The sequence below is a fragment of the Salminus brasiliensis genome, chromosome 4, assembly GCF_030463535.1.
Source record: "Salminus brasiliensis chromosome 4, fSalBra1.hap2, whole genome shotgun sequence".
Lineage (NCBI taxonomy): Eukaryota > Metazoa > Chordata > Actinopteri > Characiformes > Bryconidae > Salminus > Salminus brasiliensis.
The window spans coordinates 43,824,858-43,844,896 of NC_132881.1; the positions used below are offsets into that span (position 1 = coordinate 43,824,858).

A 20,039-nucleotide genomic window follows, 5' to 3' on the forward strand; every position below is an offset into this window, starting at 1 on the left:
AGTGCTGACTCATTAGGCTTCACATAACGAGGTCTGAGAACACATCACTGTTTACCCGATAATGCAAGAACTTGGAGGTCTTCAAACCAGGGTCTACTAACTGCTATCTGAACTTCATTAAAATGAAAGGGGGGCCGGGCCTTTGCAGTTTAGGCCCCAAAACGGTGGAATAATCTCCCCACTGACTCCCCATCAGACCCTCAGCGTCAGTTCATTGGTTTGTCGGTTGATAATTTGGTCTTTTCCTGTGTCAATTATTATTATTATTATTATTATTATTATTATTATTATTATTATTAGATTCTTAATTGTATTGTGTTTGCATTGTGAAGCACATGGAGACTTATGTTCTAGAAAATAAAGATTAAACTACTTAAATACTTTCCTTATTTTTTAAAAGGGCAGCAAGAGGGTTTGAGGCGAATTTATAGTGGTTTTAAAATCTTTTTTTGAGCTAGATGAGCCCTAATATCATATATCTTTCTTCCGTGGATTTTTTCCGTGGAGAATCATATATTTTTGTAATCTCATATGTGATGCCAGGAGTGACTGATTGAACAATAAAAGGCAGCATGAATTACAGTACTTCCAACAGCTGGCATGGGATGGAGGTGCTCTAAATCATGATGTAGAGACATTATCAGCCCAGGAAACTCTGGGAGTAGGAAAGTGTAACTGGGGGTAGGAAAGTATAGCTGGGGGTTGCTCTTACAGCAGAGCATGGGAATATCCAATCCGCGATGTAGCATCACTCTAAAAAGCCTCATAGCTGTGATGCTGAAACACAATGAGGGGGACTATGTAAAAAGTGGTGCAGTTTTAGTGCTGTTTTGTTCTTTGCTGTGCTGTCCCTTGTTGTTTAGGCGAGGATTAGTTTCTTCCTCACAGACTTCATTTGAGGGAATTTTCATTGCCACGTTGTCACCATTGGCTTGCTCAGAAGAGACCTGGACATGGATCTCTGTAAAGCTGCACTCATGTCTGATGAACTGATTAGAGAAAATAATGAATGTGAAAGACAACTCTCACATCCAACTCAAACAAAAGCACACTATAAACACAATCAGATTTTCACAGTGTGAGATAGAAAATAGATGTGGTCACCTGTGGCAGAGCAGGTTGTTGCATGGTGGTTCACCTGTTAAGTAAAAGTGAATCTTGAACATACCAAGTTGTGATTCATTTTCTTCCATGACTGTTACTGCTGGAAGCCAGGGAGGACATTGTGTTCGGTGTGAGAACAATGCCTTTTGGAATTCCAGAAATGCAATGAAAGTAAACACCACCTTTAATTAAAGGTTAAATTAAATGTTTAGCTAAATCACTGCTTTACAGGTGTTCAGATTACTAAACAATCTAGTCATAGTAAGTGAGTGTGAGGTAGGAAGAGGGACATAACAGGGGAACCAGTTTAGTGGTCAATTTAAAAACAATGGACTCTAGGAGTTTGAGGACAAGCCAAGCCTCCTCCTTCAGCCACTGCCTCTTTATGAACTGCCACCAGCGGAGCATCACTAGGCAGCCAATATGGTCAGAGGAAAATGCTGGATCCCCAGCTCTGATACATCAGACAACAGATGCCTGACATGACCCATGATTCAAACCCATGACCCTCAGGACACAGCAACAGCATCTCAGTCAGCTAGTCCACTCTGAGCCCAACAATCATGTTCTAATTACATTTACATTTAAGGCATTTAGCAGATGCTCTTATCCAGAGCGACTTACAAAGTGCTTTGCTATTTACCCAAGAAAAACCTTAGCTAGTTAGAATAGACTAATAGTTCAAAGCTTTAAGCTTAGACATTACTAAACACAAGACAATAAGGAGACCATAGTACTCAATTCGTCCAAGTACTCTCAGAAGAGGAGGGTCTCTTCAGTCTGGGTTTGAAGACAGCGAGCGTTGGACTCTGCTGTTCAGACACCCAGGGGAAATTCGCTTCGCTACTTTGGTGCAGGACAGAAAAAAGTCTGGACGCTCGTCTTCCGTGGATTTTGAGGGATGGCAGGTCGAGCCGAGCCGTACTTGAAGCTTAAAGGGCTCTTGGTGCGGATCGGTATTTGACCATTGCCATCAAGTACGGAGGGGCTGGTCCGTTCTTGGCTTTGTAGACCAGCGTCAGGGTTCTGAATCTGATGACCTGGGCAGCAGCTACAGGAAGCCAGTGAAGAGAGAACGCAGCAGTGGAGAGACATGGCTGAATTTAGGAACATTGAAAACGACCCGTGCCGCTGCATTCTGGATAAGCTGCAGGGGTCTGATGGTGCGCAGAGGGAGACCAGCCAGAAGAGAGCTGCAGTAGTCAAGTCTTGAAGTGACGAGAGACTGAACGAGCACCTGGGCGACTCTCTAGAGAGGAAGGGTCGAATTCTCCGGATGCTGTACAGGAGAAATCTGCAGGACCGAGTTACGTTTACAACATGACTTGAGAACGATAACTGATCATCCATGACTACACCAAGGCTTCCAGCTTCTGTAGATGGAGTGACCAGTGAGTTCTCAAAGGAGATGGCAAGATTGATTTTGAAGTCCAGCAGTTAATTACATCCCAAGCACTCCTCGACATGCAAGCTCAACATGTGCAGGAATTAATATTGAAACAACATTAAACTTTTAATAAAAATCATCAGACACGAACACTACTTTCATCACCTTTAAACTTTTTAAATCCCATTACTGCAGTAAAATGTGGTAAATTGACCCTTCCTTATGCACATCAAGGGTCATTTTCTGAAATGCAGAATAGGGAAAATAATAGTGAAAAGACGTGAAAAATGTATATTTTAATTATATTGAGGAGTTTCATAATATCAGTTGTCAGCCCCTCGGTATCACGCCCTCCCCCAGGGCGATTCTAAGCCGCTGCCCAAATGCCCCAAAAAAGGACTCCCGCCTTGTTTGTGTTCATGTTTGATTCAGTGTCTCGTTTCATGTTCATGTGTTTCACCTGAGGCTGGCGGTACTTAAGGAGCCTTGACGCTTAGTTCGAGGCCGAGAATTGCATGCTTTGAACCTTGAGGCAGACCGAGAGGTTCCCCTTACTGCTCATGGTGTGTTAAGGCCTGCTTTGGCTCGACTTCCTCGTTCACGAGCAGGCCACCCAGCTCTCTGCCAAGATATACCCACAACTCTCGTTCCAGCTAGGTGACCCACGCTCACGCACCAGTGCCAGGTTTGGTCGGCCTAGCCGTTCTTGCCTAGTAGCTGATCCCCCAGCTAATCCCCCAGTCTCAGGTGTTTTTGTTTTCGCCCTCTTGTTTGTCAGGTTTGTGTTGTGTTCACGTTTATGCCTCTTAGCTGCTGCCTCTTTTGCCCTATTTTGCCCCCTTGTATTAGCTTGAGTTTGTTTAATAAACTACTTGCATTGGCTCCATCTCTGCAAGTGCAAGTACCGCCAATTATTTATTATTCTCTGTCTGTACTGTGTTGTGTTGTCTGTCTGTACTTGTATTGTGTTGCACTTGTGTTCTGTATGCACTGTGTCTATGTTGCACCATATTGTTTTGTTTCACTGTGTACTCTGTATGTAGCTGAAATGACAATAAAACCCACTTGACTTGACTTGAAGTGTTCATCCCTCTGTGTCTGGCCTAACCCGCCATGACATCTGTAAACATCAGCACAGAACAATAGAAATACTTTTGGTTAAATATTTGTATAAATATGTACATTTATGCATGCAAATTTCATCCAAAAATATTTAATTTCAACTGGGAAGATATGATTTGTGTTTACTAAAAGTTATGTTTACGGTGCACAATATGAATGTATTATGATCAAAATCAAAAGGACATGCTAAACTTCACGTAAAATATCTGTGTTGAATTTTACCCTGCATGAGCTTATTCCTCACTCTCCCCTGTTTTAATGTTCAACCCCTCAGTTTATGTTCCAGATCAGTGGATGCAGCACTTGTCTGGCAACCTGTTCCACTTAAGCGATCCGGTTCTCAGCAGAGCCCACAGCACATTTAAGGCAAGAAAGGAATGATTGTATTTTCCAGAAGGCTTGGCAATATAAAAAGGTTCAATATAATGTTCGCTAACTAGTTAAAAATCATGATCATTCAAATTCTACTATCCAACTAACGCTAGCTAGCTCCCCATGCTAAAGACCAAAACGATGAACTAGTTTATACGCTGCAATTAGTTCAATACATAGTTATGTAGTCTGCCACAATGAAGGCCATTACCATCCTGCTTAATGGTCAAATCCAGCCACAGAGATTTGTAAGGACAGGGTTTTGGGGTTTTGTATGAACAATGGATCATTCACCAGCATGGTATTCACGTAGGCTGGAAAAAGGGTGGTGTGCATCAGTAAGTGATTAAGTTCCAGCGAAAAAAAGATAAAGATTGATTGATGCAGATTAACATCAAACTATTTTTTGTGAGTACAAGACTGCATGCCTGAGAGTGTTTACTGAGAACTGGCTAATCTCTGTGGAGGTGGAATATGTTTGTCAGCCACAGATAGTGTAGTAATGTCAATACACACAAGCCATTATATCTACCTGACATTGTGCTACTTTCTGTGTCACTAAGACCCTTCTGCCTTCCTAGAGATTTTCCTCAGATATTTGTTACCACTGCATTAATTTATCCCCATGTGAACATGAATCTAGAACGAGACACTAGAGACACTGTACTCAGAGTGCTTCACAAATTGATGATTTTATTCAGTGTGACTTAAAGCAGGTACTTTATCAGCATTTGCGACCGCTGAACTGGAACTATTGCAGATGCTTTTACATTTACATTTACATTTAAGGCATTTAGCAGACGCTCTTCTCCAGAGTGACTTACAAAAGTGCTTTACTATTTACTTAAGAAAAACCTCAGCTAGTTTAAATAGACTAATAATTCAAAGATCCTCTAATCTTAGACTCTACTAAACACAAGTCAGTAAGGAGACCACTCTGCTATTCACCCAAGTGCTCTCAGAAGAGGAGAGTCTTCAGTCTGCATTTGAGGACAGCGAGCGTTGGACTCTGCCGTTCGGACACCCAGGGGAAGTTCGTTCTACCACTTCGGTGCAGGACAGAAAAAAGCCTGGACGCTCGTCTTCTGTGGATTTTGAGGGATGACGGGTCGTGCCGAGCCGTACTTGAAGCTGGAAGGGCTCTCGGTGCAGATTGGCCAGAGGCCAGAGTCACAATTTTGAATCTGATGACCTGGCCAGCAGCTACAGGAAGCCAGTGAAGAGAGAACGCAGCAGTGTAGAGACATGGCTGAATTTAGGAACATTGAAGACGACCCGTGCCGCTGCATTCTGGAAAAGTTGCAGGGGCCTGATGGTGCGCAGAGGGAGACCAGCCAGAAGAGAGTAAATCTATATAATTTCCCTCCGCTTGATCATTGGCTCATAACCCAGCGTACTTTCAACCTCAGTGCCCTCAGCTTTGTTAATGTAGGAAAATGTATATGTTCTATTGGGAAATGACAAGGGTTGGTGTTTCAAACCAGCTCAAGCTGGTAGAGCTGGTTGACCAGCTTAACTCTTAACCAACCTAGGTTATGTTATTGTTTGGGTTTAATGGTTTAGCCGGTTTACAAGCATAATCAGCCTGGCCAAGCTAGTCCATCAGTATGACAAAGCTGGTCAATCAGGAGGACTAAGCTGATCACCAAGCTGATTGACAAGTATGACCAATGTCATCAAGCTGTATGAAAACCATGACCAGGATCACCAAGCTAGTTGACCCGTATGACCAAGAAGACCAAGCTGGTCGACCAGCCTCGCCAAGCTGATCAACCACCATGATCAGCATCACCAAACTGGTCAATCCAAACTGGTCATCACCAAGCTGGTCGACCAGCATGACCTGCAAGACCAAACATGACCAAAATCAAATGCAACATTAACCATGCAGGTCAAGAGCTAGTCAACCAGCTAGAATTCCAGTATGAGGTATGTTTTTGCCTGGATGACCAGCTTTTCAGCCTTGACCATCAAAGATCAGCTTAGACCACCTGAAACTGGCTACTAGCAAAAGCTGGTACACACATATAGTACTGACCTTACTGCTGGACACATTATTACATACAGTACTCGCCTCACTGCTGGACACACTATCACATACAGTACTCGCCTCACTGCTGGACACACTATCACATACAGTACTCACCTCACTGCTGGAGACTCTATTATATACAGTACTCACCTCACTGCTGGACACACCGTCACATACAGTACTCGCCTCACTGCTGGACACTCTATTATATACAGTACTCGCCTCACTGCTGGACACACTATCATATACAGTACTCCCCTCATTGCTGGACACACCGTCACATACAGTACTCACCTCACTGCTGGACACTCTATTATATACAGTACTCACCTCACTGCTGGACACTCTATTATATACAGTACTCACCTCACTGCTGGACACACTATCACTAACAGTACTCGCCTCACTGCTGGACACACTATTACATACAGTACTCACCTCACTGCTGGACACACCGTCACATACAGTACTCGCCTCACTGCTGGACACACCGTCACATACAGTACTCGCCTCACTGCTGGACACACCGTCACATACAGTACTCACCTCACTGGACACACTATCATTTAGAATACAGTTATTTTACAGTATTTTGTCTTATTCTACATAACTCGCTCTATAATAGTTTGCTGGACTATTTTTGTTAATAACGCCTCCCTCTGCTGGCTGCTCTCAGGACAGACTCATAGACTCAGCTCCAGCTCACTGCCTGACTCATTAGGGACTGCTCTTTATGCCTTTTCTGAGTCATGTAAGTTATTATGCTTGGTCCTGTGTATATAGGTTTCCTGGGTTTGCTGCTTGTTTGTTTTTTGGGTGGTTATGAGTAAAGGTGCACGTATTTGTCACTGTACTGTACACTGTGAACATACATAGTGTACACTGTGAACATAGTGAACATACACACACACACACTAGTGCACTAGGGTCAGTGAGTACACACACCCAGAGCGGTGGGCAGCCAACTCTAGCGCCCAGGGAGCAGAGAGGGTAAAGGGCCTTGCTCAAGGGCCCAACAGTGGCAGCTTGCCGAACTCAGGAATTGAACCTACAACCCTGTTATCGATAGCCCGACGCTCTAACCACTGAGCCACCACTGCCCTTCTGTACTCTTGCCTTAATTGCCTGTGTTAACCCCTTGCTATCATCATGAGCATTGGACTGGGCAAAATATTTCAGTTTTCATTGTTCTTGTTTTCATTGATAAAGTGCTAAATCTAATTGCTCAAAGACATTTCTTGTATGTCTCCATTTTGAGCTTGTGATTTGATTGGCTGATATGCGAAGTTGGTCACATTAAAAAGAAGCTTTCCACTTATCTGCAAAATGATTTATTATGTGCCTTAAAGGATCAGAAGTACAATTTAGCTCACAGACGCTGGTGAACATGAAGTTACGGTAAAACCAAGAGTGTATAGAGCAATACATGATGCAAGACATCACTGCCAGTCAAACACTGATATGTGATATAATGTAATAATCAAATATTTCACTTGAATTCCCATTACACACTCAGCATTAAAGCATGGTTGCTTCATTGGTATTACACAAGCTTAAATGTGCTGACAGTAGAAAAATGCAGGGTTTCAGGTGAGCTGCAACAGCAAGATGGTTCCTACAGTTAACCAAAAGAAGACTGGCTGAAACAGGTGGCATTCAGCACCATTAGTGCCAGTCTGGATATTGGGACTGGTGCAGGAGCCAACATTGCCCACTGAATCCACCACCACCAGCTCCACCTGTGGGAAACAGCAAGATGCGGTGAAGAGCACTATAGTGGCGTTCACGCCTCCGTCCAGAACCGTGCTGGTGTTGAGGGAGCCGGTTCCTTGGCGCACCGACACACTTTGGATGCCTGAACCGTTTCTGTCCGTCATGTTGGCAGAGAGGTCCCACGAGGAGAGGCTGCAGTTTCCTGAGCAGTTAGCATTAACGCTAACTATCTCACACACTGGAGGAGTGATGTCCGTTACCTGAAAGGTAGAAAGACGAGCTGAGTTGCTACAAACCACAGGACTGTAATGACTTATGACTTTAGTAATTATCAGTTTAGGACATTCTTTAGAATACATTAGAATAAAAGGGTCCTCTTTATTAAGTGTCTTTAATAACTGTGTTGTTACACATGTATGTATGTAATAACTGTGTAACTACTGTGACGTATTCACTATTACAGATGTATTACTTAGTATGGTATCAATGATGAATAAATGATGAATCGACTGAAGCTTTGATCTACATAACTACACAAAATAACTACAATTAAAATCAGCAAAACACACCAATACAATTACTCCTGTCTTATTACACATGTATAACTACATAAGAGAGAATATGCATCTACAGCTATTCCAATACATTTATTCATTTATTTATTTATTTATTTATTTATTTATTTATGGTATTTAGACTCTCATCCAGAGCGACTTACAAGGTTACTCATATTACAGAGGTGGGCTCTTATTGGTGTAGCGCAGCATAGTCACCCAGACCGGGAATCGAACCCCAGTCTCCCACATGGTGTAGTAGCTCACTGACCACACCAACCATGTAATATACTTGTGTTATTACAGTAGTCAAAACTAAAGTACTGTACTATTGTATAACCAGTAGATACATTGTTATTGTCTGATGTATTAATGTGTAACAACACAGTTATTACAGGTACTTAGATTTTATTTTAAAGAGTTACCGCAAATTGTTCCAGGACACCACTAGTCGTATTCCTTAATAAGTCAAACTGGCTCCTAACTAAACCACTGAAAATGTTCATATATTGGATTGAGATAATACACTGAAATAAAATATACATAATTAGGGATTTTAAAGAGCAAAACAGCTTTTATTTGTCCTTTAACACATAAAATAGCCTTTTAATCACCCCCTGATTATGAGTGTCCTTGATAAACTCTTAAAATATTCTTAGAATGAAAACAGGACTCCAAGCTATACTGGATTTAAGGTTTTTAAAGGTAGGTTTAAGATAAGATTGTAAGATATCTCTTACTTTACCTTTAAAAATTAGGGGGCATTTACTAGTGGTGGACAAGTGCTTTTTATGTGCTTATTAAATATTACTAAGGAATGTAACACTATGACTATGATATCAGGGGTAAATTAAGACAACAGTAATGATAGAAACCTAAGATATACTGAATATTCTAAAAGTTATTGAAACAAATGAAACTTTGTGTGTATTAATATATATACTAATTCATTAATACCCACAAAGTTTCATATATTACCAATGACTAAGGAATATGACACTATGACTATAATTGGAGGGGTAAATTAAGGTAATGATAAAGGTAGATTAAAGTTTTTAGGCCCTGAGGACTGATTTGAGAAGCTGTTTACTGACTTGCTCGTTTTTAAATATGATGTGTTATTAAAAATAATTTTTTTGGGGTAGCTTGGAGCGATCACTGTTTCTTTCACAGTACACTTAAATATTAAAGCAGAAGTAGACAGATAGATAGATTACCGGAGCGGCCACAGAAAGCCTCAGCACTGCGTAGTTGGAGTCCGTTCCTCCAGGAGCTTCAGCTTCAATAGTCACAGTGACATCAGTTCCTGAGGGGGTGTTTCCAGGAGCAGCCAGAGTTACTATACCATTCGCACCGCCCCCAGTCTCGAGAGTCAGGGTTGAGGGAGCATCAGTCATTAGAAAACTGCGGTCGTTACTGACTGTGATATTAAAGATTCCTCCAGAGCCGTTGGTCGCCACAGTGAAGGGCAGAGTTAATGTTCTTCCTGGTTCCAGGGTTTCATCAGCTTGAGCCTGAGGGTGAAGACCATGACAGAGGCTCATATTAGTCAGACAGATGACTGCTGTGGTGCTATGTTAGATTTTTCTAGTTATTTTCATGTCAGAGTATTGCAACTGGTGCTTCATCTGTAGAGAGCTGTATTGTGTAAAGTACTCAGAGTACTCAGATCCAGGTTTTTATTCTTCTGGGTGAAGACGTTTGGGATATCTTTGGACTGTGTAAACTTACAGTGACTGTCACACTTGATGATCTGAGTTGAGTCGAGGACTGTCTCTGAAAAAGGCCGTCTGAAGCTCTGGAGGAACTGTTCACTCCAGTCACACGAACAACGGACTCTCCTGCTGGCATCATGTTGATGGTCACCATGAATTGGTCACTAGCAATCTCCTCCAGAGTCCCATTAAAGGAGTTAGATGTTGAAGTTTCAACCAGTGCTACCTCTGTAGGCCTCACACTGTCCCCACCAACCATGGTGACCAGTAGAGTGGCATTGCTGTCTGAACGGAGGACAGGATGAATATTAGAGACACAGGGATAGGTTTAAATCACACTCTGCTGAAAATCATGGAAGTTACTTACTAGCTTTCGGCCTGCTGTTTAACACAGCATAGCTCGGATGAGGCCCTTCAGACAGCTCAATAAAGTCAAACAGGAAGTCAATCCCACTTTGACCTGGACAGTGAGAAAGACGAGCAGTGAATCTCATGAAAACATGAATCTCCAAAATGGTGATTTTACAGGAGAAAGAATGTCCTGAACTTTAAATGGAAGTCAATGTAAGAGTTTAATTTAAGTAATTTAGAGCATTTCTATTGGTCCATTCATCCAGAATTATTTACACAGTGTACAGAGCAGCTACTGGGTTCAAACCATGACCCAAAACTAAAAACAGACAAACAAGATTTCACAGGCCAGCCTTTATATATACATATATTTACAGCTCCAGAAAGAATTAGACCACCCAACATGATCAGTTTCTGTGGTTTTACTATTTAACGGCAGTGTGTTTTAAGAAAATTAACATTTGCGTTGTATTTCATAAACCATGGACATTTCCCAAATTCCAAAATAAAAGTTTGCTATTTAGAGCATTTATTTATTTACAGAAATGACTGATCAAAAACAACTGCTCAAATAATGCAAAGAAATGATTATAATAATTAATTATAATGTAAAGAAGTTATTATTGAAATGTAAACACTGTACTAATATCTGAACTTTGAGAGCATTCAGAAATCACTATGGTGAAATAACCTTGACTGCCAATAACAGCTCTCACGTCTTGGCAGACTCTCCACTAGTCTTTCACACTGCTGCTGGGACTTTATGTTATTCATAGTCTGCAAAAAAACCTTAGCTTTGTTTGCTGAAATGCCTGGAATACAATGGCTGCCTTACACATAGAGATGCAAATTTAAGAAAGAAAAAATCAAGTGGTCTTTTTATTTTTTTCATATATATATATGTTGATCGCTGTACTTTAATGAAGAAAAATGTTTGTTTTACCGAAGACTTTGACGGTGTAGGGCTGTGCTGAGCTAATGCTGATAAACCACAGTCCCGTCTGGTCAGAGATATGTGGACGCACTGTTTGGAAGTTACCAACCACCTTAATAAGCCCCAAAGCTCCATTTGGATCAGCACTGTTCTGTGAGACTCCTAAAAATTAGATGAGATGATAAATAAAAAATATATAGATGAAATTTAATATTGCAGAATCATGTAATATTTTATCCATTACATGATTCTTGCCTGATTTCATATTCTGCTCAGACCAGTGATGTGAAAGGGATTATCATTATTATTATTATCATCACACTTTTCGGAGTTCCTAAACTTCAGATGAGGTTCATAACATTGACATTATCATGCATGTGTTGTGTGCAGTTTTATGCAGTGTCATGGTATCTGTACCAGTAATTGTCATAACAGATATTCAAATGTTTGATGTCTCGACTTTGCCTTTCTTGCCAGCATACAAGCAATGTCTGTACTATTATCTCATGAATTAAGTGCAATTTTAACTTTTTGTGCAGATGTCTTCCATTTAATTCCATTTAAATCCATTTAATTTAATTAAATTTGGCCACCTTTCACATATAACTGTATATCTGTATGTGTTTGAACAATATACCAGTCGTACAGTGAGTGAAAACTACAGCCAGGCTAATGCACAGCTTCCACAGGACAGGCTGTACATTCAGAGATGTTATTTTGAATGTATACAAAAAAGGCTAAGCAGTTGTGGCTTAGTGGTTAGAGCACCAGGCTCTTGATGACAGGGCTGTGGGTTTGACACCAGTGTTCAGCAAGATGCCACTGTCGTGGCCTTTAGCAGAGTCCTTAACCCTCTTTGCACCCCGGGTGCTGCAGTGATGGCTGCCCACCGCTTTGGTGTATGTGTGTATTCACCTCACTGATGGGTTAAAGGTCAAATTGTGGTAAATGTGGTTGTCTTTGTACCCCACTCTACCCTACATGTTAAGCTCACAATGCAGTCACCTGAAGGACTAGTGATGGTGTAATCTGGAGAGTTTCCTGTGATATAAATTGTCAGGTTTTGCAAAGACGAGTCCACATAGAAAGAGAAGGTTTCTGCTTTTCCTGGGTTTCTTACAGCCTGGAAAACAGTGACCTGAGCAGAGAGAAATGTTGATGTCACTCATTAGACATTAATAATGCTGAAATAAATGTGTAGAATGAAATAGTTAATGTGTAGAAAAACTCTAATGTTAGTTAGCCAGTCTAGTCTGTTTGTCTATTCCTTTAATTACCAAAGAAGAGCTGGAGGCATCCAGTATGATGCTGGTGGCCTGGGGCAGCATTGCTTTGGTGACCTCAATGGCTTGGCCACCAGAAGCCTGAGCCAGTTCCTGGTAGATCTCATTTGGGTTGGAGAGTTGACTGGAGACTTGTGTCTCACTATGTCTCCGGCGACGCCGAGCACCGAGACTATTGGTCAGCATGAAGTTCACCTTCACACCAGCAGAGAAGGGAGGTTTAATAAATGACTTTTTTAAAGACATTTTATCATCATGACAAAAGCCTGTGTACTCACTGAACACTTCGTCCTCTCAATCAGGGCCAGGATAGTGCTCTTCAGCCACTTGTCCTTTGCTTCAGCATCCGTGAAAACAAAAATCTCCGTCTGTGATGGTGAGCCAGTAAGGGCCAGCTGGAATGCAACATAGGAAATATTCAGATATTCACCTTGTGTATATTAACAATTTATTTAATTGAGAAATATGTTAATGTTCATTATATAGGAAATCCGAACTAAGCTGCTGTTAACGTAACTGCAAAAATGCAGATCCAGAACATATAATTGAAATTGTACCAAACCCTGCTGTAAATAACTCAATCATACCTGAAGGCCTGAGAGAATCATCTCTGGAACATCTCCTCCACCCTGAGCTTTCAGAGCATTAATTTCACCTTTAAACACACCAGTGTTCGTCGTTCTTATCAGTGGTCCATAGCCTGGGGGAGTGTGTAAGGCAATGTCAAATATATGTGGATTATTTTTTGACAGTCTTACAGTGTTTTTTCTTTGGCTGATAAGAGGCCATGGCTAGACAGCTGGTGAATCCCTGCACTTCCACAAAAGCAGTATGCATCTACTGCATTGCTTTAACCCATTAACACTCCAAGGCTCATAACACAGTAAGGCGTAGTATTCAGTAACTACAGGGATGTCTGTACATACTGGTGGGGATATTCTTTGATAGTAGAAGTTTGTAATAACACTTTCGGCCCACCAGAAGTCCGTTTGCAAAAACGGACCAGCCCCTCCGTACTTGATGGCAATGGTCGAAAGCCGATCCGCACCAAGAGCCATTCCAGCTTCAAGTACGGCTCGGCTCGACCCGCCATCCCTCAAAATCTACGGCCAGACAAGCGTCCAGGCTTTTTTCTGTCCTGCACCGAAGTGGTGGAACATAACTTCCCCTGGGTGTCTGAACAGCCGAGTCCAACGCTCGCTGTCTTCAAACCCAGACTGAAGACCCTCCTCTTCTGAGAGGACTTGGGTGAATAGCAGAGTTTAGTAGAGTCTAAGATTAGAGGATCTTTGAATTTTTAGTCTATTTAAACTAGCTGAGGTTTTCTTGGGTAAATAGTAAAGCACTTTTGTGAGTCGCTCTGGATAAGAGCGTCTGCTAAATGCCTTAAATGTAAATGTAAAGGTCAAAAGCCTAGGCTAATGTTGTTTTATGCATGTGTGTCTTACCAGGATCATTAAACGGCACCAGGATGTATTCTAAGTGTTGCTTTGCAGAGCGCTTCCTACTGTTGATGATGAAGGAAGTAACTCTACTGATCTCAGCTATTTCATTAGACATGCTGCCGGTCGTGTCCACAACGAAACACAGCACTGCAGTCTGGGTGAATCCCATCAGTCTGAAGGGCAAGCATTAGGAAAGGTGAATAATTCAAACAGGTTTTTGCAACGTCAATCTGTGCCAATGACAGTTTAACAGCGACCTGTTTTTCTGTGGTTGTGAAACACAGCCCCTCTTCATGTGTCATGAGAAGCAGGTGAAGGCCTTGCTTGTGAAATGTTTCCAGGAAATTCTAAAAATAACCTAGTGTGATTGTGTATTACTGTGTCCTCAGAAGTCCAGAAAAATTCCCAAACCAACTAGAGGAGTATCAGTGACTCTGTGACACATCAGCAAAGCAGATCATTTAGCCATGTCATTTGGAGGCTGGAAGACCTTCTTCCATGCTGAGAACTGTCAAAAACGTCAAATCTGACTCCTTAAAGCTTTTCTGAGGATACTGAGCTGATGTTTTGGGCTCCTTTACAGCTGGAAATAATGTGTAAATGTTCCATTGAGGATGAGAGGTGGACGCAAAAGCAGGATAATGTTTATTAATGTTAAGACAAAGTGAACTAAATACTAAACTATGAAAATAATCAAGTAACATAAACTCCAGGAGTAACAAAGAAATATAAGCAGGCATGAGGAGAGTAAAGGTCCAAATGCACAGGAAGTATGGATGAGAGCAACATATCGGGGTACTTTGCCCTTGTGTAATGCCCCGCCCCTCTAATTTTACTATTAAATTACTAATTAAATTTCCATGCCTTTCACAATTTAGTTGCATATAATAAGGATTCCACGCTGATCTATAGCTGTAAGGGCCGGCCAGGCGAACAATTATATCAGTCATAGCGGCACAACAATTAAACATCGATAAGTTGACCTGTGATTAAGTGTTTGCAACAGAAGTACATGTATTAACTGGTCCCTCTGTGTACCTTTAGAGATGACCACTTTGCGGATGGCCTGAGGCCACAGATCTCTCCCTTTGCTGTCTTTTGAGGAAGTGAGGAAAATTGTGGGTTTGTTTTATTTTCAGATGAACAAAATGCCACGCAGAAGCTTTTAGACATGGTGACACTATTATTTCCAACTATAATAGTTGGACTAGGACTATGACTGGGTTTGATTTTTCCCGAAAGAGAGTGTCATCGTTATGCTAGGGGTAGTGAATCATTGCCACTCTTTGGCATCCACTGTCTGTTCTTTTGCTGAGTTTTCTCCTCTTAAATATTTTATGCTAGCATAGGGAAGTGACTTGTGGTTGCTCTCATCCATAATAACACAAAGGCTAACAAGGCATACCTGACGATGGTTAACAAGAGGCAGGGCTATCATAGAGAGTACCTGGGAGACAAACAGCAAGGCGGGGCAACGACTGAGACTAGGAACAACCACAAACAGATCCATGTGTTAAGGAGCATAAGGTAATCAAGACAAGAGAAAGAAGACTGGAGAAAGATGCAGAGACAGAGCAGAAAGGGGACAAAACAAGACAAAAGCTTGACAGGATTAAACAGGGCTGTAAGTGGGTGTGTCTAGGTTAATTGACCCCAATTATCAACTACATTTTAGGTTGATTGGTTGATTAAGTGCCTATGGGGTAATCATTTTTTTGATACATGGACATTTGGACATATTTTTTTTCAGTTATTAAAATGTAAAATATAACATTTAAAGTATATTGCCTTATATATTAACTTTTATTTATTAAGTATATTAAATTAGTTATTTTTCAATACTATCTTAATTTAGTTTGAAAGTCTTATGCAAAAAAATTATAAATTACAACAGTGTGCTCAGTGTATTTAGCCATGGCTACTTTATAGCACAGATTACTGGTTGTCATTAATTTCTTATATTTCTTATATTTCTTCATATACTCTGCATTATTTTCCATTCCCCTATGCCTTCAAACCATTTGTGGTGGTAAAGCTGTTGAGATAGTTTCAGTCTATTGTTCCTTTTACATAAACTAATCATTTAAAGTCACAGGGTTAAAAAGTTCTTCTGATACCTTAGAAACTCAGTGTCTCCAACTGCTGCTCGGATGTCCTCCAGTAGCTCTCTGCTAGCAGCAGTGGCAACCTTCGCTGCATCCTCATGTTTATCACCATGGTTAGAGCTTTCAGTGTCCTTATTGATGCCGCCTTTGGGCTCTATATAACTTGAGAAATCAAAATATCCTCCATGGCTGCACTTTCCTTCCAAGGAAATCAAAGAATATATGTTAGGCCTATTTCATCAGTGACCAATTACACCTGCCTTGTGTGTGTGGGAAGCTATTCGGTGCATTACCTTTTGGTTTGGTGAATGTCAGGGAAAAGTATCCTGAGGTCAGCTTCTTCTGTGTCATGATTTCCTCCAAGAGGTTTCCTGAGCAGTCGTTTCCTTTACAGCTCCTGCATGTTGGTGTTGAAGGATCTGTTTAATAAAATGAGATTTTTCATTTTCACATTCTGTGAACAGCATGGAGTACTCTGTATACTGGGAAACCACCCCAACCTTCCCATATTCATCATAATCATTGATTATATATATATATAAATAAACAATACATAGTGTAAATTAACCCCTTAAAACACATATGGGCACCATATGCCAGGCTAAAAGTGTTATTACTAACTTCTATTACCAGAGAACAGCCCCACCAGTTTGTACAGAAGCCCCTGCAGTTACTGGGTAATTTACAATGCCATAGCTAGTCACAGTAAAAGATATTTTGGCCAGGCATGCCCAAGCTTTTGCATGCCACTGCACAACAATTCTCGTACTTATCTGCCAGATTCCAGCTGAGTTGGTGTGAAATGGCCCGGAAAACTCTAATTTTTGTTATTGGGAAGTATGTGGTTCCCTACCAATCTCTAACATAGCACACCCATATACCCACACCTTAGCAACGGACTTGTGTTTTACCAGCAATGTTGTCAAGCGGGCTGCTTGGCTTGATCAGGTTGGAGTACGGTCTTCTGTTTCCCATTTCTATCCAGTTACTATGACTGTAGAAATCCTTCAAGAGAGACACGTAACAGTATTACAAACAATGTAGAACCATGGTATTTTATAAAGTTACACCCAGCTCTCAAAACTGAGCTCACTTTTAGACAAACTCTTCACACTGTTCTCTTTATAAACATGCAGCTCAGCACAGACACAGTCTGCCTCACCTCAAAATTAGCTAATTCTACCAGAACCGAAAAGTTCTCCATCAAACCATTAGACAATTTCCTCATCTCAGCGCTCAAGACCTTTTTTACCGTAATCACTGCTTAAATGAGTAAATATTACTCAGTACTGAGTTCACTTCTTCCAAAGCTCTTAATATAGTTCTCTTTACTATGTATTTCAGCACAGCAGTTAACCTCACATCCCCAGATGCCCCCAAATCTCCAAAACTCCTTCTGTCATTATCAACACTTTATCATTCAGAGCACAATGAGCAAGAGCTGTATTTTAATGCAGGTCATTTTAATGTTACTATAATTTAAATGTTAAAGAAGATATCTATCCCCATCCACATATCACTTATAATTCCACACCTAAAACAATTATTTTGCCCTGCTTGATTCATCTCTGAAATCCGTTGTCAGCTGGTGTTTCCAGACATCTGCTCTATCCAATTTGCAAGGCCAATTACCCAGTTCCTTATAAAGTGATCATTTAACACTAGTAGGGTAAATGGCATATCTCTAGACAGCTGGAGCACTTGGAGGAAAGCCCTGATACAACAGCTAACAGATGCTCTTCTGACCAACAACTACACTAGGTAGGGAGAACCCAGCTCCTGAGAGAGCAAGGCCAATTCTACCCTCTCCAGCTGCTGATGGCAAACCAGCGTTCATCGGACCACAGTGGCAGTGCCTTGGTCCACAGGATCACTCTGGGCCCTGTACACGGCATGGCCTGTATGCAGCAAATTTACCAGTGTTAAATCAACACGGTTAGTGTGACACTCCCATGTTAATTTAACACTAACAGTGTTGATTGAACACTGGCAAAGTTGCTGTGTACGATGAAGATGAAGGTTCATTGAATTCATTTCGTGTTAAAGCAATGAAAAAGATCACAGTTCAGTCCTCATAGACTGCTGTTTTGAGAAGCATAGGAAGGTGAACTCAGTATTGAGAGAATCATGTGACCAACTGTGAAAAAAGCTTGAAGAAATGACCTAAAAATGAAAGTGTGAAGGAAACAAATGCTTGCATTAGCAGTTATGTCTGAAACGTGCTTCCCCAAACAGCAGTCAGCATTTACATGAAATGTGTAGTGTTCTGTTTTCAGTGCAGCCATGAATGAGCAATGATTGCCAGCACTACAGCTTTACTAGTTTTATGCTGGCATACCTGTAAAGCGTGCAGGACTTCACCAAGCTTCTCCCTGGCAGCTTCATAGCTCTGCTGCTTGATACTGTTCTTGGCAATCCTCACTCCTGTGGTGATAAGATCTCGTCCACTGAAAAAGGCCTCATCAGTAAAGTGGTTTTCTGGTTTAAAGAAATGTCGAAAGTCCACCCAAGCATTACTTCCAACAATCTTGTTGATGCTCTTTTGGAAACCTTTGGCTGAATCAGGTGAGGAGCAAGCGGCTGTCAGAGACTCCACTGTAAGTTTGCTCGGCTGCAGAGAGGAAAGACACAAACATAATAAAATAAAAGACTTTTAGTACTGAAGTAAGTTGATCTACCAGCAGAGAGAAGCTGACAGTGAGGTTCGGTGTCTTCTGCTTTCTCACCAGCACAAAATCTCTGCCTTCACGGAGCGCTTGGGCTCTGCAGACCTCAGCTGTTGTCTCTAAAATTGCATCATGAGTTATGATTTTGTGAGTCTTAGATGAAGAGAACCCAAAGGATCGTGGCAAAAAGGCCAGAGTTTGACGATGGATGAGGAAGACCAGGAAAAAGAGGCTAGATGTTCTTATCAGCAGACCTGCAGTCATCGTTATTGGATCTATGGGAAGAGAAGAACTGCATCATATATATATATATATATATATATATATATATATATATATATATATATATATATATATATATATATATAAAAAACATTAAATAATGATAAAGTACATCATGATGTATTAATACTGGCTACTCAGCATTTTATAATATACTTTAATGACATATTAATATAATAAATGACTGGAACAGCAGGTGCTGTTTACTGATGTGGAAGTCATACCTTGAAGCTTTTGTCTTCAGATTACTGCTGTGAAATGATTCGAGGGAAATCCTAACCCGTTCATCCCTTTTCCTTGTGCAGCCTTATATATATATGAAGAACAGGAGTGGCTGATATGATGATGACAGCCAAACCATGAATCAGTCTATTGGTCCAAGCAAGATGCAGATTTAGTCTGAAAAGTGGGAGTGGCCAGGGGTGGCAGAAGTACACTAGTTACTCCATATTTTTCACTTTGTGGGACCAGTATTGGCTAATGTTATATGGTAATAACAATATATATGGTAATATATGGCATTATCAGCTCTGATATCCCAAACATGTGATTAACACTAATAGCCTGCTTCTGTCTTTTCATCCAGGCTTAGCAAACATACTTATTTTGCTAAGTTTTAGCATTTCTTAGTTTTTTTGTTTACCTATGTAAAAAATAAATTTGCTAAATAAATTGTTACCTATCTGAAATCAGAAAGTGTGTCAGAGCTGTGTATCATATTGACCAGGTTTCAAACTGGCACAAAAATAATAGTGAGTAATAATAATAGGTGCCTTAATAGAAGTTGACTGGTTATGAACATTAAAAGTTAAATGCTAAAATGTTAGAGGGACAAGTCTATTCATAAATATACCCAACTATCATGTCCATGTGGAGCCTGTATGAGTAGACACATATGGATGCCCACTAGGGTCAGTGATGGGACCAGGAAGGGTTAATACTGGTACATACAACTATCTGGGTTGTACACTGCA

General features: G+C 40.9%; 1 protein-coding gene across 1 annotated transcript; it reads right to left on the reverse strand.

Annotated features, from left to right (window-relative positions):
* Window positions 1-7,603: 7,603 nt before the first annotated feature.
* On the reverse strand, window positions 7,604-19,047 carry LOC140554326 (von Willebrand factor A domain-containing protein 7-like). Its single transcript, XM_072677211.1, has 15 exons — window positions 18,844-19,047; window positions 18,456-18,728; window positions 17,029-17,122; window positions 16,411-16,536; window positions 16,130-16,316; window positions 14,016-14,185; window positions 13,155-13,267; window positions 12,846-12,962; window positions 12,562-12,762; window positions 12,290-12,422; window positions 11,294-11,446; window positions 10,367-10,459; window positions 10,016-10,284; window positions 9,502-9,798; window positions 7,604-7,990 (listed from the first exon to the last, which is right to left on the reverse strand). Exons 1-15 carry the CDS (start codon window positions 19,045-19,047, stop codon window positions 7,604-7,606), a joined length of 2,817 nt encoding a protein of 938 aa, XP_072533312.1.
* Between the last annotated feature and the right edge of the window lie 992 nt (window positions 19,048-20,039).